This window comes from Oryza sativa, chromosome 4, assembly GCF_034140825.1.
Source record: "Oryza sativa Japonica Group chromosome 4, ASM3414082v1".
NCBI lineage: Eukaryota > Viridiplantae > Streptophyta > Magnoliopsida > Poales > Poaceae > Oryza > Oryza sativa.
Window position 1 is genome coordinate 1719929 of NC_089038.1, and position 23098 is coordinate 1743026.

Below are 23098 nucleotides of genomic sequence, written 5' to 3' on the forward strand. Positions count from 1 at the left end.
TTTAAAGACTTTGGAAAGGACGCACAAAACAAACAGTTTGGTTTAAGTACGGATGGCATGAATCCTTTTGGAGAGATGAGCAGCGGCCATAGCACTTGGCCTGTTACGATGTGTATCTACAACCTCCCCCCTTGGCTATGCATGAAGAGGAAGTACATAATGATGCCGATTATTATTCAAGGCCCCAAGCAACCTGGTAACGACATCGATGTGTTCCTAAGACCACTGGTCGAAGATCTTAAACTGTTGTGGAAGAAGGAAGGTGTCCCCGTGTGGGACGAGGACAAACAGGAGGAGTTTAACCTACGAGCGCTGCTGTTCGTAACTATCAACGATTGGCCTGCACTTAGCAACTTATCCGGGCAGTCCAACAAGGGGTACAAGGCTTGCACTCACTGTATGGATGAAACAGAAAGTACGGATCTTAAGCACTGTAGGAAGGTTGTGTACATGGGTCATCGTCGATTCCTTGCAGCAAACCACCCGGTACGGAAGAAAGGCAAGCACTTTGAACATACGGTGGACCACCGTATGAAGTCTGAACATCGCAGCGGGAAAACAGTGTTTGATATGGTTAAAGATCTTAAAGTAGTGTTTGGAAAGGGGCCTGGCAGCCAGCCTATAGAGAGCGAAGATGGTCACGCGGCGATGTGGAAAAAAAACTACATATTTTGGGAGTTACCCTATTGGGAATTCTTGGACGTCCGCCACGCAATCGACATGATGCCCCTCACTAAGAACCTTGGCGTAAACCTTCTTGGCTTCCTAGGTGTATATGGAAAGTCGAAAGATACACTGGAAGCACGTAATGATCTGAAGCATATAGAACAACACGGCGACCTTCACCCGGAACCACAGGAGAAAGGCAGCCATTACTTGAGTCCAGCCAGCTACACTCTTAGCAAGGCAGAGAAGAAAAGTATGTTTCAATGCTTGGAGAGCATCAAGGTACCGTCTGGATACTCCACGAATATAAAGCGAATAATAAGCACGATGGAGAAGAAGTTCACAAACCTAAAGTCTCATGACTGTCACGTGTTGATGACACAGCTGCTACCAGTTATAATAAGGGGTATCCTTCCAGACAATGTCCGGGCAACAATAACAAAGCTATGTTCTTTCATGAACGCAATTTCGCAGAAGGTCATCGATCCGAATAGGTTAGAAGCCCTTCAGAATGATGTGGTGCAATGTCTTGTCAGCTTTGAGTTGATATTTCCACCTTCATTTTTCAATATAATGACGCATCTGCTTTGTCACCTAGTGAAAGAGATCGGTATTCTCGGGCCTGTGTTCCTACACAACATGTTTCCTTTCGAGAGGTACATGGGCGTTCTAAAGAAGTATGTTCGTAACCGTGCTCGTCCAGAGGCAAGCATCGCCAAGGGGTATGGAACAGAGGAGGTCATTGAATTCTGCGTAGAATTTATTGAAGACCTTCACCCAATCGGGGTACCTGAATCACGCCATGAAGGGAGACTACGGGGAAAGGGGACTCTCAGAAGGAAAGCAATAATGACGGTAGACAACAATTTATTCCGTAAAGCCCATTTCACGATTTTACAACAACCTTCATTGGTGGCTCCTTACATCGAGGAGCACATGGCTCTAGTTCGCGCTGGAAACATCGGTAAGTCCGATGCATGGATTACACGGCATCACATTGTTACTTTCCCCGTATGGCTGTGACAACATCTCATGGGTAACGAGACGATTAACCAGCAACTGGCCTTCCTGGCGAGGGGTCCATCTGGCTCGATCGCGACATTCCAGGGATATGAGATCAATGGGTACATATTCTACACAAGAGCCCAAGACATGAAGAGCACGAACCAGAACAGTGCTGTTCGTATCAATGCCATGGGACACGATGGTACAACTGGCACGTATTACGATGCCATCGAGGAGATATGGGAACTTGACTATGGACCTCTCTAGGTCCCTCTGTTTCGGTGCCAATGGGTTAGGTTGACTGGTGGAGGCGTAACGATTGATGAAAGTGGGATGACAACAGTTGACCTTAACAATGTTGGATACTCGGACGAACCTTTTGTCCTTGCCAATGATGTAACACAAGTTTTTTGCGTGAAGGACATGTCTAGCAAAGGAAAGAAGGGCAAAGGGCCTGACGAGCCGAAGTGCCACGTGGTTCTCCCAGGCAAAAGAAAAATCGTCGGAGTAGAGGACAAGACTGACGAGGATTACGATCAGTTTGATGGGCAACCCCCTTTCACGATGACACCCCTTACTCACGTAGCGATCACAAGTAAGGAACAATAGTGAGGAGAAAGTACGTACGGACAACCGTCACCGCCGATCTATTGCCGTAATTGTTGTAAACTATTTTGGATGTATTGAATATGCTAGTTATATATGATTAATTACAATTTTTAACAATTTAATATCATGCATATACTAATTATATACGATTATTAGAATTTTTAAAAGTTTTAAATCATGCATGTGGGATTTACATATGTTAGTTACAATTTTTAACAATTTAATATCATGCATATGCTAATTATATACGATTATTAGAATTTTTAAAAGTTTTAAAAATGGATGTGAGATTTACATATGTTAGTTACAATTTTTAACAATTTAATATCATGCATATGCTAATTATATATGATTATTAGAATTTTTAAAAGTTTTAAATCATGCATGTGGGATTTACATATGTTAATTAGAATTTTTAATGCATTATTTACTATTTTAGAAACACATATGCAACGAAATTGAATATTCAGTGCTATTAACTTTAGTCCCGGTTTTTAACCCTAACCGGGTTTAAAAAAGAATTTGGAAATAGCGGGAAAATATATTTACTCCCGGTTGGTGAGAAGAACCGGGAGTAAAGAAAAGATATCTTTACTCCCGGTTCTTCTCACCAACCGGGAGTAAAGATCCGGGGGTATATATATCCCCGGTGCGCCCTTCGCCGCCACTGCCTAGGGCAACCCCGCACCGACGCCGCCATCATCTCTCACCGTCGCCTGGCGGTCCTCGCCGCCTCCGCCACAGACGCCGCCGCCGCGTCTCTTCGGTGAGAGCCCCCGCCCTCTCTCTCTCGATGTAGCTCTCTGTCTCTCTCTCTTTCGCCGACGAACGCCGACGACGCCGACGCCGACGTACCCCGCCGGACCGCTACGTTACGCCGCCGCTGCGGCACGCCGCCGGACCCCCATGCCGGCGGGCCCCCACGCCGCCGGACCGCGCCCCCACCGCCGCGAGACACCGCCGCCGCTGCCACGCCGCCGCCGCGCCCCCACGCCGCCGGGCCCCCACGCCGCCGGACCCCCAAGCCGCCGGACCGCGCACCCACCGCCGCGAGACGCCGCCGCCAGGCCCCCACGCCGCTGGACCGCGCCCCCACCGCCGCGAGACGACGCTGCGCTGCCACGCCGCCGCTGCACCCCCACGCCACCGGGCCGGCCCACGGCGCCGGACCGCGACCGGGCCGGCCCACGGCGCCGGCCCACGGCGCCGGACCGCGAACGAACGCTTAACGAACGTGACCAAACGCGAACGAACGTGAACGAACGCGAACGAACGTGAACGAACGCAAACGAACGCTTAACGAACGCGAACGAACGTGAACGAACGCGAACGAAACGTTAAAGAAACATGAACGAACGCGAACGAAACGTGAACGAACGTGAACGAACGCGAACGAACGTGACTGAAACGTGAACGAACGTGAGTGTTAGTGAACGAACGCGAACGAAGGTGAACGAATGCGAACGAATGTTTAACGAACGCGAACGAACGTGAACGAACGCGAACGAAACGTTAAAGAAACGTGAACGAACGCGAACGAACGTGAACGAACGCGAACGAACGTGACTGAAACGTGAACGAACGTGAATGAAATGCGAACGAACGTGATTGAAACGTTAACGAACATGAATGCACTTGAACTAAAAGTGTGAGAACGAACGCGAACGAAACGTGTACGAACGAGATAATTAAACTATTGTTGAACTTAGCATAAATATATGATTATATATACTTGAAAACGTGAAATACATTATATGTTCCTTTGTGTTTAGACTAATACATTTTTTTTGCATGTTGCAGAGAAGACGTTGTCGTCGTCGTCCCTCAAGCCGAAGTGGTAGCTAGCCCTCGAAGGAATTCGCGTAGGCAAGTGATGTAAAGATGTGGTTGTTAGAGATATAATATAAGATTGTTAGATTTCTAATATAAGATTATTAGATTATTAGAGTTAGCATATGTGAGTGTTAGAGATTATTAGATTATTAGACTTAGCATATTTGAGTGTTAGAGATAGTTAGAGATTTAATATAAGATTATTAGAGGTTTAATATACGAAACTTAATTAGACTTAGCATATGTGAGTGTTAGAGATTTAATATAAGATTATTAGAGATGTAATATTCGAAACATATTTGATTGTTAGAGATATAATATATGATTATGAGAGATGTAATATTCGAAACTTAATTAGACTTAGCACATATAAGATTATCTACCGTACAAATACACGACACTTAGACTTAGCATATATGATTATTTGAGTTTTAATACAAGATTAGTAGTGTTAATATTACGCTTAGCAAATATTTCTACTATGAACAGATGGCTGATCGCGATGAGGAACAGATACTGTACGATACAATCGCATCGGGAAGTAGCCAGTACTGGAACGAAGAAGAGGGGAATGAGGATCCAAACCTGTACTTGAACGAGGAGGGGAACGCGGAGAGGGATGCAGAGGGGAACGAGGAGGGGAACGTGTAGAGGGATGCGGAGGGGAACGAGGTGGAGGCTAGTGGAAGTCATCCCTCCGCTGGACAGAAGAGGGCACGCGGACAACGAGGTGCCGCGAAGAAGATAGAGGGTCGGCACATCATAACTGAGGTGGACACAGACGGCCGACCTAGTGCCCCGGTACAAGCAGCCAAGAATTTTGTACGCCACAACGGTTGGGTTGTGAGGGATAACGTGCCTGTCAGCAAGGTGTGCTGGTGCAGAACAAGGGCATGCGGGGGTGATGACAGCTTTGTCCCGGAATCAGAGAAAGAGATGCTGTGGACCACAATGCTCGAGACGTTCACGCTCCCTGTGAGTACAGAGAACATAGTGAAACAGTGGACTCTTAAGAAAATGGCAGAACAGTTCCAGACCTTCAAGGGAGATCTATACCGGAAATACATCCTGAAGGGGCAGACACCGAACTTCGACGTATTCCCGAAGCTAAGGGATCACTGGGACGAGTTCGTTGCTTACAAGATAGGTCAACAAGGGCAGGCGATGATGGAAAGAAACAAAGAAAATGCCGCCAAGAAGAAGTACCATCACTACTTGGGGTCAGGCGGCTATAGATCGCGATGCCGAAGTGGGAGGAGATGGAGGCAAGCTTGCTTGAGAAGGGTATCGAACCAGCCACCGCTAAATGGCCTGATCGATCGAAGTCCTGGTAGTATGCTCACGGTGGAACGCTCAACCCAGTTGATGGCTTCTTGGTCTTCAGCGATCGGATACGCGAGGCTGCGAATCGACTAACGGACGCAGTGGAAGCCTCTTCTCAGGGCACGTTCCGACCCGACAAAGAGAAGGACGAGCTGTCACTCGCCCTACAGACTCCCGAGCATCCAGGACGAACACGAGGGAAAGGCGTGATTCCCTGGAAGATGGGATTCAAGGAGGACATCCACACGTACAGGAGTCGGATGAGGAGCAAGAGAGATACCGAGGCGAAGATTGCAGATCTTGAGTACAGGGTATTGAGCTACGAGCTCAGCATGCAAGAGGAGGTGGCCCGGAAGGTGGATGAACGCATGGCAGCACATCGGTCACACGATCCCCAGCCGTACATACCTCCTCCAATGGTCAGCCCATCAGGCAATCGTAGCAGCTGCGCCTCAACGGGGCAGGTAGTATCACATAGCATGGACGCCATGCAAACCCAGGACGAAACCACCTGCCCCGTTGATGAGATCACGCAACGGACACCATGTGAGCTGCATATACCCTTCAAGAACTTATCAATCAAGGTATGCTCGATGTAATATATGATTTTTGACTCGTACGTTCTGCAAGTTGCTGCTCAGGTTGATTACTAATAGATAACCTCTCATCACGTGAAGGTGGCGTCGGGAATGGTCATCCCAACGGACATTTCAGGGACTTACCACTGCAGGCCGATTCCAGCAGGATACTCGAGGGTCGAAGTTGAGCTGGTGGAAGCCGTGTACGAGGACCTCGAGTTGGACTACCTAGGAGGAGACGGTGAGACGCATCTACGAGACACAAGCCACGCCATTATACTATGGCGCAAGCGGTACATCATCCTCCCTGGGCAACAAGCGGCGTCTCGTGCACCATCTCCTCCGGCTCCGCCGTCCGCCACCTCCTCCTGCACCATCTCCTCCGGCTCCTCCGCCTCCTCCTGCACCATCTCCTCCGGTTCCTCCGCCACCTCCTCCTGCACCATCTCCTCCGGCTCCTCCGCCTCCTCCGCCTCCTCCTCCACCGTGTCCGCCTGCACCTCCCAAGACAAGGTCTCGCCAAGCTCCACTTCCTGCCAGCACAAGGGCAACGAAGAAGGCCAAAGTTGACATCACCAAAAACAAGGAGCCGCCGTACGGTTGCAGTCAAGAGGAGCTTGACGCTTATGTGGCAGGAGAAGTGAAGAGGCAACTCAAGCCTCGGAGTCCTGAAAAGAAGATACCTATTGACCCGAGCGCGAAGAATTTCTTCAAGGGAATGTCCACCGCAAACAAGGAGGCCTTAAAGCTATTGGACTATGACCGAACACTTAGGAAAGCCTATTACAAGAAGTCCAAACCAGTTCCTCAGCTTGGAGAATAACCACACCAAGTGGTCGAGCCATTGGTGACCGGCGAAGACTTTGGCATAACGGATTTCATTTCAGACACCGGTCTAACCATGGCTCAGTTGGTTGGAGGCGCACCAATCCCGAAGGCGGAAGTGGCATACAAGTTTGAACTCGGTAAACCGCTTGTCAGGCCTGAGCAGCTGCAGTCCCAACCGATACAAATGTACAAATTCCATGAATGGTACATGAAAATGAGCGCCAATGGTAGAGAGATGTTCGGAGCGAGGATCAGAAACCCCGACTTCTTGCAAGGAGAAGATGTTCTATGGATCCATTTTAAGGATGTCTTCGATCTGTACCATCGGGACGCCCTCGACGTCTCTCTTCTGAGCGCATGGATTTTGTAAGCATCTTTGAGTTCGATTTGTTTCGTTCAATAATTAGCTCCTGGCATATATGTAAGCAATAATAATTTCCTTTCATTGTTGTAGAATGGTGATTCAAAGGGCCCGACGGCGGGGGGTTTACAATACTGGGTTCATCGACCCTAGGAAAATCAACACCGAAATGCTCGACAAGTACGAGAAAGACACAGAGGACAATCTCGTCCATCTCCTAACGCAGCAGCATTTCAAGACGTTCATACTATTGCCGTACAACACAGAGTGAGTTTTTATTGTCGTTTGAACAAATTTCATTCCCATACATATAACATGTACATTCTGATATTTATCTCATCTCACGCATATTCCAGATTCCACTGGGTCCTGTTCTTTTTCGACTTGGACGCATGCAGAGTCACTGTGTACGACTCAATGAATAAAGAGGAGAAGGTTTTTGACAAGGTCTTCCAACTGATAGACAGGTAATATAATGCCATCTATTCCAAAGTCGCGGGACTCTGTTGCTATTATGTTGATCTCGGGTAATATTTAATTAATCATAGCTTGCACCTGCACATGTAGGGCTTGGGATCGGTTCCGTCAATTGGTCCGCAGGACTTGGAAAGAAAAACTTGGACGGAGGTTTCATTTTCCAGTGAGTACATGCATGATCCAAAATTATATTGAATTGAATCTCTAGTTACAGTTAATATAAAGAGTATATTAAATCTCTCATCGTTTCTCATGTAGTGTGCAAAGCAGGACAAGGGAACTAACTTATGCGGCTACTACGTATGCGAGTATGCTCACTGCCTATCAAACCAAATATACACCACACGAGGGCTCGATGTACGTATACATAAACCATTCAAAATTTCATTGCGTATCGATTTGTTAAATTGTTTATTAATTTCATATATTGATATGTTATTATTTTTCGAATGATAGCGTATTCACATGAGGGAAAAACTCCCACACAAGGATTTTATCACGGCTGTTCAAGAACAACTGATGGGGTTCATCAACGAAGAAGTCCTTAATCCCAATGGTGAATTCTACTACGACAGATCGACAATTCGTAACGTCGGTCCTTCCTCTTCTGACGTAACGCAGGAGTCGAAGTCGTAGCTATAGCTAGCGAGCAAATGAATTGTACTATACATGCATGTATATATATATATTTATATATGTACGTACATTTACTTTAGTGTTAATATATATTTTGGTAACATATATGTACATAAAATGTTAAGTGCTTTAAATTATAAATATGTGTGTAATATATGTATTTATACATATATACATACGCATACATATATATATATATATATATATATATATATATATGTATTCTATATACATGCATAATATATATATTACAATGCATATATATGTAAATATGTATTGTAATATATATATATATATATATATATATATATATATAATCAACCATGCAGCAAACAGGGCCATGCAAATAAAAAAAATGGTACATAGATCTTTAGTCCCGGTTGGTAACAGCCGGCCACGTGGCTGACCGATCTTTAGTCCCGGTTCGTGTTACCAACCGGGACTAAAGGGGGGTTACGAACCAGGACTACAAACGATTTCTCCACCAGTGAGTTACCGACATAGTTTCTCTGGCTTTGCTGCAAAGTGTAAAATCAAAGTTGTTTTTGATTATTATTCTGTGATGAACAATTGGGCATTGGAGATTATTGGTTTTGTTATTTGGAATTTATTCACGAAGTGGTTTTGGAGATGATTGGATTTCACAGGTGATCGCAGGATTCTATCATTTTATGTGACCAGTCAGACCGGGCTGTGTATGCCGGTCAGACCGGCGGTATGTGCGCGGTCAGACCAGCCAGCCCGCGGTCTGACCGGCCGACGTTGTGTCGGTTTCGGTTTCGGGTTGTTTCTTTGGATATCCGTGATTGTTTCATGGTTATGGCTTCTAGATGAATACTATATGTATGTAATACTATTGTTTGCTGCTAATGAGTCAAGTTGGAGATAGCTTGGTCTCGGAATATGGTTTCTTTATTTGTTCCATGTGTAGGTGACTCGATGTCTTGGGAGAGTATTTGCGATGATGGACCGGGAGTCGGCTTAGGGATAAGACGACGTCCGTGGTGGTCAGAGATCATGCGGGATACATAGGCTAGAGTTGATGCACGTGGATGATGGAGATTCCATATGGCATACGATGGAGTTATTGTGTGCGTATGGGATGCGGAGTCGAATTTGGAAGGAGTCCAAATTTGGTACGATTGATTATGTAAAGTTTCTTTCTTGTACTAGAGGGTTTCCTAAGGTGTTTAGGACTCTTAGTATGAGTTTGGTTCGTGGCTTTAGGCTGCCTACTTCATGTATAAATAGAGGGGGAGAGTGAGGCTTCCCGGTATTGCTTTTGTATCGCTTTTGAGAGCAATTGAGTTGAGTTTTGAGTTAGGGTTTCGAGTTTAGTCGAAATTTTTGTAACGAGTGCTGTTGGTGTACTTTGTAAACATAGAGAGAAGTAATAAAGTCGTCATCCACGCTTTAAGAGTTCTTCGATTTGTGTTTCACCGGGTTTCGGCGGTCTAACCGGCGAGATACCGGCGGTCAGACCGGCGGGAAGCGGCGGCAGCAGGCGCGGCAGGCGACATCGGCGGTCAGACCGGTTGATCTAGACCGGTCAGACCGGCGGCATCCACTCGGTCAGACCGACAGATCAATCTCGGTCAGACCGATCTCCGTCGAATTCGAGGGTAACTTTTATTTCCGCTAAAAGTTTTCGGTTTTTGGGTATACCAACCATTCACCCCCCCTCTGGTTGGCTTAGTTCTTGCTATTCGATCCAACACAAAGCTTACAAAAACACAAGCGAGCATGATACGAGGCAATTAATTAATTTTCAGCGATAAAAAATTAAGAGGGCGCCCATATGCGCACATCTATATACACATACATATACTGATATACATACTATACTACAGATGGATTGCATTGTAGTATATATTAACTATTTCACCATATATATATATGCTGTGACAATTCCAATTGCCATTAATATTCCAGGGTTACCTGAAGTGTTGAGCGTGAGAGAGAACCGAATCCACCAAATGCATACCAGTCGAAGCTGGGATTTTCTTGGAATGGACTACATGCAGCCAAATAGCCTTCTTGCTAAAGCTAATTATGGGGACGACATTATCATCGGTGTTATTGACTCAGGTAATTAAGATATTAATTATTGCATACTCATAGGCCGCATCCAGTTAATTTGGCTCGGCTCGTTTACCCTCACGATCTAAAACCATATCTCGACTGGGCTCGTGAGTTGCTTATCGGTAAGTTTTTATGCTTGTTAACATATCTATTTGACCTAATTATATAGTTTTAAATTTCTTATTTTATCATATATAAACATAACAATAAACAATATGAAATAAAGAATTTGCTAAATACAAATAATTTGGATGTAATTAAATGACAAACACTAGCTAGTTAAGAAGCATGAGATACATGAAGATATGGATGGTGATCGCTTGTACACGAGCTAAACGAGTAGCTCACGAGCTTAAAAGACTAGCCTGATTCGACTCACTATAATTACGAGTTCAAATCAATCCGAATCAAGTATGCTACTAGCCGATATATGCCACGTGCTTTGAGCTTTTTTTTCCCACCCCAATGATGTTGGTGAGCCCTTGTGCTGAATTCCTGTTAATAGCCGCGCCCGCGTTGCTGCCGTACTCTGTGAAATGGAAGCTAACGGGAGCCTGACGGAAGTGGTGTTCAGTGATGGATTTTTTTAAACAAACCCCAAACACATAGGGTTTCACGATAAATAAGTCCCAAACTATAGGGGTTTGCGATATTTAGTCTTCCAAAAATTACAATAATAGAGTAATTTCAAAACAGCCATGTACTAGTTAATACCCAAAGTTCTTCTGCAAGCTCCGTCATTCAATGGTACTAGCATAATATGATGAATTTATTAGATTTGATAAGCTTATTCCAATATAACATTGCTGACCATGTTTGAGCAAATTTTGTTTTAAGTTCTGTAAATATTTACTGCTGTAGGGAGTAACAATATGCAGGTTGGATGGTGGAGTTGTAGGTTCATCCATTCATCTTGTGGCTACAATTTTGGTACTCATGTTATGCAAACACAAAAGGTTCTTAGTATAAAGTTCCAGAGGTTAAAAGATTTATGAAAAAAGTCCGAGTTACTCTATACTATTATGACATTATGAATTACCGTTCTAAAATCTAAAACCATTTTTTTTACCAACCCCTAAACTTTCAATTCATGAATTATCTCTAGCTGGTTTAATCCGGAACGGTTTTGGTACTATGTAGCTTTCTCATATATAGTGATAATTTGACTGACGTGGCAGTACTATATAGCTGTCACATAGTGATAATTTGATGGGCCACTGGTCAATCTCTATCCATTTCTTCTCCTTCCTAGTTCCCCTTTATCTCTATCCTTTTCTATCTCAACCGTGCTTATGGAGGGGCCATGGAGGCTGGCCATGGAAGCAGGAGCTAGCTCAAAGCGGTTGAACTCCTCTCCCTCACCCGTATGCTGCAGCCACCGGTGAAATCAACACCTGTGGGAGAGTGCTCGGGGCAGCTCCAACTCTAGCACTACATGAAAAGTTCCGCAATCTCTTTTATACCTCTGAATTTTACCTCATCCCCTACAAGGCAATGAGTTTTCATTTTGATCTCTCCTCTGTCCGTATTCCGTTAGCTGACCGCAGTTAGATTTTTCTAAAATAAATATATTGCCCATTTTCCATACTTATATGCTATCTACTTCATAATTCATAATGTGAAAAATTATAATTCAAGGTAAAATCAAATGGGGCATATTTATTGTAAAATTCAAAAAAAAATTGAACTGTTGAACAAATTTATTTTTTTTTACAAAATCCATATAAGAGTTTTAGCTAGAAATTACGAACAAAATTATTTTATTTATTGGGTTCAAATTTTGATGAAAACAGTGTACGGATTTGATAATATTTATTTAAAAAATTAGATTTATTTTTTAAATTTGTTGTCAAATAATTATATTCCTTTGTTTTTTTACAAATAGATCTTGTTTCATATAAGAATTGTCTTTTTATCTCTAAACTAGCACGTAAGTATAAGAGAGGGGTAATATAGTGAATTTCAAAAACATTTTTGAGTCAACTCATGGTCAACTAACAGAATGAGCAATCAAAATGAAATCTTAGGGATATGTAAGGGATGAGGTAAAATTCAGGGGCACACAAGAGATTGACCAAATTCTCAAGGGTATATAGTCATATCTTCTATTATCTTGCAGGTATTACGCCCGAGTCACCCAGCTTCGCTGATGATGGATATGGCCCTCCTCCATCCAAATGGAAAGGAATTTGCCAAGTCGGCCCCTCGTTTGAGGGCAAAAGTTGCAACCGAAAACTTATCGGTGCACGGTGGTACATCGATGACGATAATCTAGATAGCATGAGCAAGAATGAAATTCTATCTCCTAGGGATGTGCATGGCCATGGCATGCACATGGCCTCGACAGCCGGTGGCAACATCGTTCACAATGCTAGCATTTTTGGTCTAGCTACCGGGACAGTTCGGGGTGGTGCGCCTTGTGCACGAGTAGCCATGTACAAAGCTTGTTGGTCCGGGGGCGGGTGCTCAACCGCTGGCCAGTTGAAAGCTATGGATGATGCTGTCCATGATGGTGTTGATATACTATCACTTTCTATTGGTGGTCCATTTGAAAATTATGGAACCTTGCACGTCGTTGCCAAGGGCATACCAGTTGTGTACTCAGCTGGGAATGATGGACCCATCACTCAGACGGTGGAAAACTCATCGCCATGGCTGCTAACTGTTACTGCAGCCACTATGGATCGGTCATTCCCTGTGGTTATCACATTGGGAAATAATGACAAATTTGTGGTATATATATTTATTTACTGTTCAGTTTTCTATTTATAACACAATCTGTTATGCGTGTAGTTTATTCATTATTCCAACATAAATTGATCTTTACCAGTGCGGTTATGCTTGCAGGCACAGTCCTTTGCAACTTTAAGTCAGTTCAGTGAGATACAATTTTACGAGCGTGAGGAGTAAGTTTGGGAAATCAAATAACTAAAACTGATGGTAATTAATTCATGTTGCTAGATAGTTAGCAAGGTAATTAACATAATTAATTCCTGCAGCTGCAATGCTGAGAATATCAACAGCACGGTGAAGGGGAAGATCGTCTTCTGCTTCTTCGGAACGATGTTCGATCCGGAGCCAGATTACTACAACATCACCAAGGCAACGGGGGAGAAAGGAGGAATAGGGGTGATCTTGCCTAAGTACTGTAAAGATGGGTTTAACGTGGATTGCCTCTCTCGGTTCCACGGTCCGTGTTATATAGCCAGAAACAGCCCCTGGCGTGGCGTGTACATAGAAGTTTACAGATTACATCTTCACCGAGAAGAAAGGAAACAGGAAAACAAGAAACAAACTAAACTCTATCTTATCTTATCAACAGATATGTTCCTATCCGAACTATCTATCTGTTTAACACCCCCGGCAATCCCAACACGGGAACCAGGTTGAGATTGCACCGAAACTCATTGAGTTGACGCACTGGTAATGTTTTGGTAAACCCATCAGCCAACTGATCATTTGTATTAATAAACCGAATATCCAGCAATTTTCGAGATACCTGTTCCCGAACAAAGTGAAAATCAATTTCAATATGTTTGGTTCTGGCATGAAAAACAGGATTGGCAGACAAATACTTGGCTCCAAGATTATCACACCATAAACATGCCGCAATTGGATGCTTGACCCCCAATTCATCAAGCAATTTCTGTACCCACATTATTTCTGCAGTAGCATTTGCAAGGGCCTTATACTCTGCCTCTGTACTTTACCTAGAAACTGTAGGCTGTTTCCTAGCACTCCAAGATATCAAATTACTCCCAACAAACACAACAAAACCTCCTGTAGATTTTCTATCATCTGGGCATCCAGCCCAATCTGCATCAGAAAATCCACTCACAAGCATAGAGGATGCTTGATTAAATTTTAGTCCAAGATTAACTGTCCCTTGAACATACCCAAGTATTCTTTTCACTGCTGCCCAATGAACTGTAGTTGGAGTATGTAAGAATTGACATACTTTATTAACAGAGAAAGAAATATCTGGTCGAGTTAAAGTAAGATACTAAAGGGCACCCACAATACTTTTGTACCTTGTTGCATCTTCAGGACCCAATTTCTCTCCCTCATAAACAGATATCTTTTCAGAGGATGACAGTGGCGTATTAACAGGTTTACTATTTTGCATTGCTACTCTCTTAAGCAAATCAATAGCATACCTTTTCTGGTTTATAAGAAGACGGTCCTTGGTCCTTTTTACTTCCATGCCAAGGAAGTAATGCAAGTCACCAAGATCCTTTAAGGTAAAATCTGCTTCAAGACTTTTAAGTAAACCAGCTGTAGCTTCCTGAGATGAGCTAGCAATAATTATAACATCCACATATACTAGTACAAAGATAGTATATTTCCCTTTGTTTAAATAGAACAAAAAAGTATCTGCTTTAGAGGGAACAAAACCAAGTTCTTGAAGCTTATGACTTAGCCTTGAGTACCATGCTCGAGGTGCCTGTTTTAAACCATAAAGAGCCTTGTCTAACTTACATATATAATGTGGATAGGCCTTATCTTCATGCCCTGGTGGTTGACGCATGTAGACCTCTACCTCCAGAACTCCATGAAGGAATGCGTTCTGTACATCCAATTGGCGAAGGCTCCAACCTTTTGAGACTGCAATAGACAGAATGAGACGAATAGTGGCCGCTTTGACCACTGGACTGAATGTGTCCTCATAATCAAATCCCATACCTCTGTTTAAAACCCTTTGCCACTAAGCGTGCTTTATATATATCAATTGAGCCATCTGCCTTTTTCCTTATCTTATAGACCCACTTACAATCAATAATATTTTTGCCACTAGTTGAGGGAACAAGATGCCAAGTTTTATTCTTCTGCAATGCATTAAACTCACTATCCATGGCTGCCTTCCAATTTGAGTTATTCATTGCATCATATAAACTAGTGGGTTCAGAAGTGGTAACAAGATTTAAATATCTTACTGTACCATCCGTGTAGCACTTTGGCTTGCGAATACCTTGCTGTAACCTGGTTACAGGATGTTGTGGTGCTGGCGCTGGTACAGGGGAAGAAGCAGAAGTAGCAGCCGACTCATGTGTTGCCGTAGATGAAGCTGACGAAGTCGACGACGACGACGACGCAGACCCATACGATGGCGGCGACTCCAAGACAGCATCCGCATGGCCCCCCTGGATTGGAGACGGCGCGCGTGGAGTAGTGGGTGGCGAAGCAGACGTGCCACGTGGCGTCGACGGAGTAAGAGACGAGTCTGCTGTCCCTGGTGAGGCAGACACAGCAGGTGACAGGGGTGCATCCCGAGGCGCTGAAGCAGGCGAGTCGACGTCGGGAGGCGCGCCAGTTCCTGCACTCCCGCCAGCAGGAGGAGTGCGCATGAAGTAGCGCCTTGGCTGATCCTGGGAAAAATCTGTAGTGGAAAGATTTTCTGGATCTGCACAGGCATTGTTAGTGGTAGGAAAATCACACAGGGATTGATCAGCTAGCTGTTCCATAGTAGAAAGACCTGAGCTATTCTGCATGTGTTCAGGAAGAAGGGAAATTTCCGCCCGGAGGCAAGCCCCAGCATTAGGATGAAGAGACATGAAAGGAAAAACACTCTCATCAAAGGTAACATCCCTGGAATTGTAAACCCGACCTAAAGCAACATCGAGACACTTGAAACCTTTGTGCATTGTGCTATAACCAAGAAACATGCATTGTTTGGATCTAAACTGAAGTTTGCGAGAGTTGTAGGGTCGGAGATGGGGCCAACAGGCGCACCCAAAGGTACGGAGAGAGGCGTAGTCAGGGTTTTGTTGAAACAACTTTGTGAGAGGTGGGATTCCATCATTGACAGGAGTAGGCAGTCGATTGATGAGATAAGCGGCAGTGAGAAATGCCTCATCCCAGAATTTCAATTGCATGCCAGCATGGGCAAGGAGAGACAAGCCAACTTCAACAATGTGGCGATGTTTTCGTTCAGCGGCACCGTTTTATTGGTGGGTGTGTGGACATGAGACGTAGTGAGATATCCCAATGCGCTGAAAAAAAGAATTTAGGCGTTGGTACTCACCACCCCAATCTGTTTGGAGTGCAAGAATTTTTCTATCAAAACGACGCTCAACAAGATGTTGAAAATCATGAAAACATTGAAAAACTTCGGATTTTCGCTTAAGAAGATAAATCCATGTGAATTTACTGAAATCATCCACAAAACTAACATAATAGGAACGACTGCCAACTGAAGTTGGGGCTGGACACCATACATCTGAAAAAATGAGCTCCAAAGGAGCTTTAGACCGACTTAATGACTTAGGGTAGGGAAGTTGATGACTCTTCCTTTGTTGACAAGCATCACATATGGTGTCTTTATTGGAATCACTAACAAAAGGTAAATTATTCTGACTAAGGACTTGACGCACAACAGCAGGGGAGGGATGGCCCAGGCGACTGTGCCACCGGGAAGAAGAAATCTTGTGGACACCAAAGGCATGCTTAACAACCGGATCGGTAGATGGCTTCAAAGGGTAGAGGCGTCCTTTACATCTGCCGCGATGTAGAAGCCTCCTCGTGTCCCGATCCTTTATAGAAAAATGATATGGATGAAGTTCAACAAAGGCATCATTATCAAAAGCTAAACGTGATGCAGAGACTAAACTTTTTGTGGCTTCAGGAACGTAAAGAACATTTTTAAGAACAAGATTACCACTAGAGATTGGAACAGTAGCATGACCAATATGTGAGATCTCCATACCTGTTCAGTTCGCGGCGTGGACTTGTTCGTTGCCGGTGTATTTGTCCCGTACCGTCAGCTTGTCGAGTTCACCGGTAACGTGGTCGGTGGCGCCGGTATCGACGTACCAGTTGGTATCAATACCATATGAAGTTGTGGCCGCGTTCGCAGCCTTCTCCTCGCCAGTGAAGGAGGTGTCGAAGCGCTTGTAGCATTTGATCACCGTGTGACCAAGTTTTCCACAGAGCTGGCACTTGGGCCGCTCCTGATTGTTGGCGCCGCCGCGACTGCCTTGGGGAGTGCCGCGGCCGCTGCCGAGATTGCCGCCACCGCGACCACGTCCGCGCTGGCCACCTGCTCCGCCACGTCCAGGCATGGCAGCGTTCGCCTGAGCCATGCCTTAATGAAGTTCCAGGCGCTGCTCAAAGCTGATCAGTTGTGTGATCAGCTCTGAGATCGTGATCGGTTCCACGCGGGCTGCAACCGCTGAAACCACTGGATCATAATCGAAGTCAAGCCCGGCGAGGATGTAAGACACAAGGTCCTAATCGTCGAGCTTTTTTCCGGTCGCAGTCATCTCGTCCGCCAGGCCGCGCATCTTGTTGACGTAGTTGATCACAGAAAGGTTACCCTTCTGTGTTGTGGCGAGAGCCATCCTTGTGTTGATAGCCCGAGCTCTGGACTGGGACGTGAACATCCCTTCGATGGCCGTCCAGACGCCGGCAGCAGTGTTCATATGAACAACCTGAGAAAGAATTTCACGTGAGAGTGAAAGCAAAAGATAGCTTAGCACCTGCTGTTCCTGAGCAACCCATTCGGTGTAGTCAGGATTGGGAACAACAATGTCCTTCTCATCCTTTTTCACGATCTTGGTTGGAGCCGGCATCTCCTTGGTGCCGTCAACGAACCCAGCCATCTGGGCCCCTCGCAGAGTCGCAAGGACCTGAGCTCGCCACAGGGAGAAGTTGCCGCGAGCCAGCTTCTCCGTCACCGGCTGCGAGAGCGCCGGGGAAGAAGCGATAGTGGAAGAAGATGACGCCATGAAGAAAAGAGGAAGAAAGCTCTGATACCATGTAAAGATGGGTTTAACGTGGATTGCCTCTCTCGGTTCCACGGTCCGTGTTATATAGCCAGAAACAGCCCCTGGCGTGGCGTGTACATAGGAGTTTACAGATTACATCTTCACAACAGAAAAACAAGAAACAAACTAAACTCTATCTTATCTTATCAACAGATATGTTCCTATCCGAACTATCTATCTGTTTAACAAGTACAACACCGACACACTACTGGGGGACACCCTCCTCACTTTGCCTATTCCCTTTGTCGCAGTTGATTATGAGATCACCTACAGGATATACCAATACATCAAGTACGTAACTTATTTATGAGGAATGTTTTATATATATACATATATTATATCACTGTGAATGTCCATTTCAAAAGAGGTATTAGTACCCTTTTTTTTCCTTTAATCCGATGGATCGTATCTAGTTGGAAAAGTACGAATTATCACCCTGAGCCGGCAGAGGCTGACTGCAAAGATCGGCGACCGTGGAGGCAAGGGTGGCGCCGTCGAGGACGAGTGGCGCGCCAGCGGCTACGAGCCTCCTCTTTCTCCTATCCCCCTCTTCCCTCTCTCTCTCTCTCTCTCTCTCTCACGTGGGGGCAAGCGCGGGTCCAGGTCGAGCGGCGCCGGCGGTCGGCGTGCATGATGACGCGCGGGGGCCGGCACAGGTCGAGCGGCGACGGCGGTCGACACGCGGAGCCGAGCGACGTGCGGTGGTGTAGAAAGTGGAGGCGGGATGTCGGTTGCCACAGCTGCGGCCGAAGCGGAGGCGGAGGCCGAGGCAATGGCGGCGTTGAGGCTCCTCGCCGGTTTCCTCTGGTTCGCCCTCCCCATTGCCACGCTCGCCACCGGCCGGAGCCACCCAGCTGTGCTCGACGCCGCTCGCCACCAATCTCCGACCTCCGCCTCCACTGCTCGCTGCAGCTAGGGGAGGAAGGAGAGAGAGGGTGTGCCGCCGTGCACGCCTTGCCGGCCGGCCGCCGGCGCTCGCTGCAGCAATGGGAGGGAAAAGAGAGAGGCTGTGCCACTGTGCGCACCTTGCTGGGCAGCCACCGCTGCTCACTGCAGGATGGGGAGGGAGGAGAGAGAGGGCGCGCCGCTCTCACGCCATGCCGACCGGCCGCCGCCGCTCACTGCAGTAAGTGGAGGGAGGAGAGAGAGGGCACGCTGCCGTCGTGCCTTGCCCGCTGGGTGCAGCCGCTCGCTGCAGCAAGCGAGGGAGGAGAGAGAGTGAGAGGGGGATGGGGATTGAGGAAGAGATAGAGTAGAGAGAGATTGAGAGGTTAGAGGGGAAAGAGAGAGAGGAGAGTCTTATAGGTGGTGCTTACACTATTTTTTAAAAAAAGAATTGTAGACCGGATTGCCACGTAGCACTGAAACCACTTCAGATTAGGAGAGGGGCTATTTGTCCTGTTTATATAGTTAAGGGTGTAAAATATCTGGCATTCGAGTTTAGAGGATAATTCGATCGACCTGATAGTTCATGACATAATTCGTACATTTTCCTATCTAGTTATAATATCAGCTCAACTACTATTAGTAATATATTTTTTCTACTGAGAGCTAGTGTGATTATGCTAAATTAGCGGTTGAGATTACCTATGTGTGATAATACTAGTAGTAGAATTCTACAGAAGACAACCAGAAAGATCCTCTTCCGAAATTAGAGAAAGAAACTTCTGATATTTTTTTGCTCGTTAAATTAATTTATTATATCACATTCTTCCAACTGTATATTAGGCTGTGTTTAGATCCAGGGGTGAAAATTTTTGCCGTGTCACATCGGATATACAGACAAATATTTGAATTATTAAACATAGTCTAATAACAAAACAAATTACATATTCCACGTGTAAAGTGCGAGACGAATTTATTAAGCCTAATTAATTTGTTATTAACAAATGTTTACTGTAGAACTATATTGTCAAATCATGGAGCAATTAGGCTTAAAAGATTCGTCTTGCAATTTACATGAAATCTGTGTAATTAGTTTTTTTTGTCTATATTTAATACTTCATGCATGTGTACAAGCATTCAATGTGACAGGGTGAAAAAACTTGCCAGGGGATCAAAACAGGCCCTTAGTTTAGTTTGTCATCTCAATAATTAATTTCCTTTACTTCCATCCATGCTCTAATTAACAGAGGAAATGATGGCACCCCAAAAGTGAAGATATCATTAACCCAAACAACTATTGGAAAAGTTTCTGCTCCCAAAGTAGCAGCTTTCTCGTCAAGGGGGCCCAGTTATATTTATCCTGGGGTTATCAAGGTAAAGATTTTACCTTGACTGACAACAAGAGGTTCAACTAAGACTCATAAATGCATATTTGTTTTCCTGAATATCAAAATTAATCATATACATTACGTTCATTTATAGCTAGCAATGTTTAGGTTAGGAGAGAAGGCAAAACAAAGGTGTAACATACACACCACATATCTTTGCTTATCAAAATAACTTTCTAAATTCTAACAATATTACATTATCTTGAAAAGGCTGGCTGTAGCAACATCACTATTTGAAGTTCAGCTCAATTAATTAAAACATAAATAATGTAAAATAAGCAACAGTTTTATTGCTCTTAGCAGCTATAATATATTTCATAGGAATTGAATAAATAACAAAGTGTAGGTATCATAATCAGAACTATTATTTGTTATTTTAACCAAGTTGATTCTATCAATGTTTTATATGTTTACCCATTAGTCAAGTTAGCATTCCGTTATCATAATATGTCGTGATGTTCTCTCACATCGCAGCCCGACATAGCTGCACCAGGTGTTACGGTTTTGGCAGCTGCACAAAAGGCTTTTATGGATGCAGGTATCCTGTACCATTTCGACTCTGGAACATCTATGTCTTGCCACCATGTGAGTGGGATCATTGCGGTACTCAAGTCTTTGCATCCTCAATGGTCACCAGCTGCCCTCAAGTCCGCAATCATGACTACAGGTAATTATTTTTCTTTTCATATATAGAAAGTAGGTTTAAATAAGTTTGCGCTTATACTTTGTTTCATATGAACCTTATTAATTATGGGTGCTATTTATTTTTGGTGGGGAGGAGAACTAAATTTAATTGATACCAATACCAGAAAAAAGCACATTTAGACTGCACTAACTTCATTACTAGTGAACTTTCTTGACCAAACCCGAAGATGCTATCCAAGAGCGACCAACGCATGCTAACGAGTTCACCACTACGTTTTGTTCTCTGAATTTTTTGCATCCGTACAGGCGCCACCAGCCAAGCAAATAACTGCATTTGATGTATGGATTGAGTTAGTAACTTTCTGATCAATATTACATTTCTTCACAAGCAGCACTTACCTATGACAATAACGGGATGCCGATACAAGCTAATGGAAAAGTTTCAAAGATTACCAATCCTTTCGATTACGGAGCAGGGTTTGTTAATCCAAACATGGCAGCTGATCCAGGCCTCATCTATGATATCGAACCATCAGATTACTTCAAGTTTTTCAACTGCATGGGAGGATTAGGCTCAGGGGACAATTGCACCACAGTGAAAGGATCACTTGCTGACCTAAACCTCCCGTCCATCGCCATCCCCAACCCCAGGACATTTCAGGCCACGATGCGCACTGTCACCAATGTCGGCCAGGCCAACGCCGTGTACAAGGCATTCCTCCAGCCGCCTACTGGTGTCGAGATGACTGTCAACCCATCGGTGTTGGTGTTCAGTAAGGAGAAGAAGGTGCTGAGCTTCAAGGTGACCTTTAAGGCAATGAGGAGGCCAATTCAGGGGGACTACATTTTTGGAAGCTTGACATGGCACGATGGTGGCAGCCACTGGGTTCAGATCTCCATTGCAGTTCGTATCGTGATTGAAGATATCTACTCCAAGATCTCCTAATTTGATCTAGTTGTGATAGTAGCTATATATAATAATGCTGGTTGACCAATGGCGAATCTATATGCTTGTAGTATGTTATATGTGTTTCTGCAATGTACCTCCAAGAAGTACTTTTTTTTTTATCATGATTTGGTGGCCTAGCAATCTGGGGATTATGGAGACGGAGAGATGCTACATATAATTCTTCCAACCCGTGACAAGTCTTTCAACAGGCATGTGCGTCAACGTTCATACCTACAAAGTAGCGATTTACTGACGCGAACAAAGTTTATAGTACGAAGTTTATATATCTAAAATTTACACACCAAATTTATAGTTTAAAATTTCATATACACGATTCAGATTCAAATTCGGATTTAAACATTTTTATAAAGAATATTCCTATACAGTTAAAGTTTATACGTATGAAGTTTACGGTATATATTTATAAGTATAAAGTCTATGCACATGAATATATTTTCAAGTGTATTAGATTTTTTCTATATTTTTATTTTTTTTCTATCGTGTTTTTTTACAATTTATGGTGCAGTAGAAAGAGAAGAGAAGAAAGGGAAGTACGTGCGTGTTAGGGAGGAACGGGGGCGATCGCTGTGAGAGATCACCTGCCGATTAGCCCTCCCCGCCATCAAATCTCCATTCAGAAACAGGATGATAGGGGTAAATGGATTGTTGACCTGCCCATCAAAAAGTTTGTAATTTTATGGTCCTCCCATTGTTGAACGACATGCACATAAACAAAACCTACATATATCAGCTGGTCAGGTAGGTTCATATATATATATATATATATATATAGGAATAATAGACACAAGGTAACTCCTTTTTTTTCTCACGTTTAATTTGGTGTTTATTTCCTGATTTTATACTCAGGACCTCGAATAATCTAATCATGTTTGAACTATGCGTTATAGGGTCCTGAAAATGAATATCAAAGCAAATAAGCAGGTGGCCATACACTAGTAGAGAAACGATTTTCCTGGATGAGGAGCTACGGACCGTTTTCACGTCCGCATGCAAAAATCGGCCTCCCATTTTCGCGTGCGGACCCTTAAAAGACCCGTATACGAAAATTG

The 23098-nt window shown here is 44.4% G+C and overlaps 1 protein-coding gene, 1 long non-coding RNA gene and 1 other non-coding gene across 3 annotated transcripts in view; 1 reads left to right on the forward strand and 2 right to left on the reverse strand.

The window, feature by feature from the left end:
* LOC107277366 (subtilisin-like protease SBT3.10) overlaps positions 1-22217 on the forward strand; it is a 42912-nt gene extending 20695 nt beyond the window's left edge. The window contains exons 4-16 of the mRNA XM_066309444.1: positions 8805-8857; positions 10039-10069; positions 10249-10404; positions 12518-13131; positions 13246-13304; positions 13398-13588; positions 15389-15746; positions 15896-15975; positions 17110-17214; positions 17326-17518; positions 20294-20420; positions 20909-21101; positions 21472-22217. Coding sequence (XP_066165541.1) covers positions 8805-8857; positions 10039-10069; positions 10249-10404; positions 12518-13131; positions 13246-13304; positions 13398-13588; positions 15389-15746; positions 15896-15975; positions 17110-17214; positions 17326-17518; positions 20294-20420; positions 20909-21101; positions 21472-22025 — 2714 coding nt within the window. The 3' untranslated portion in view covers positions 22026-22217. The remainder of the gene's footprint in view (positions 1-8804; positions 8858-10038; positions 10070-10248; positions 10405-12517; positions 13132-13245; positions 13305-13397; positions 13589-15388; positions 15747-15895; positions 15976-17109; positions 17215-17325; positions 17519-20293; positions 20421-20908; positions 21102-21471) is intronic.
* Positions 17501-17639, reverse strand: LOC112938819 (small nucleolar RNA Z247). The gene has a single exon (XR_003242139.1). It is a non-coding gene; the product is annotated as a small nucleolar RNA Z247 (small nucleolar RNA).
* Positions 18161-19399, reverse strand: LOC4334983 (uncharacterized). Its single transcript, XR_001545152.3, has 2 exons — positions 18539-19399; positions 18161-18428 (listed from the first exon to the last, which is right to left on the reverse strand). It is a non-coding gene; the product is annotated as an uncharacterized lncRNA (long non-coding RNA).
* Positions 22218-23098: the final 881 nt, after the last annotated feature.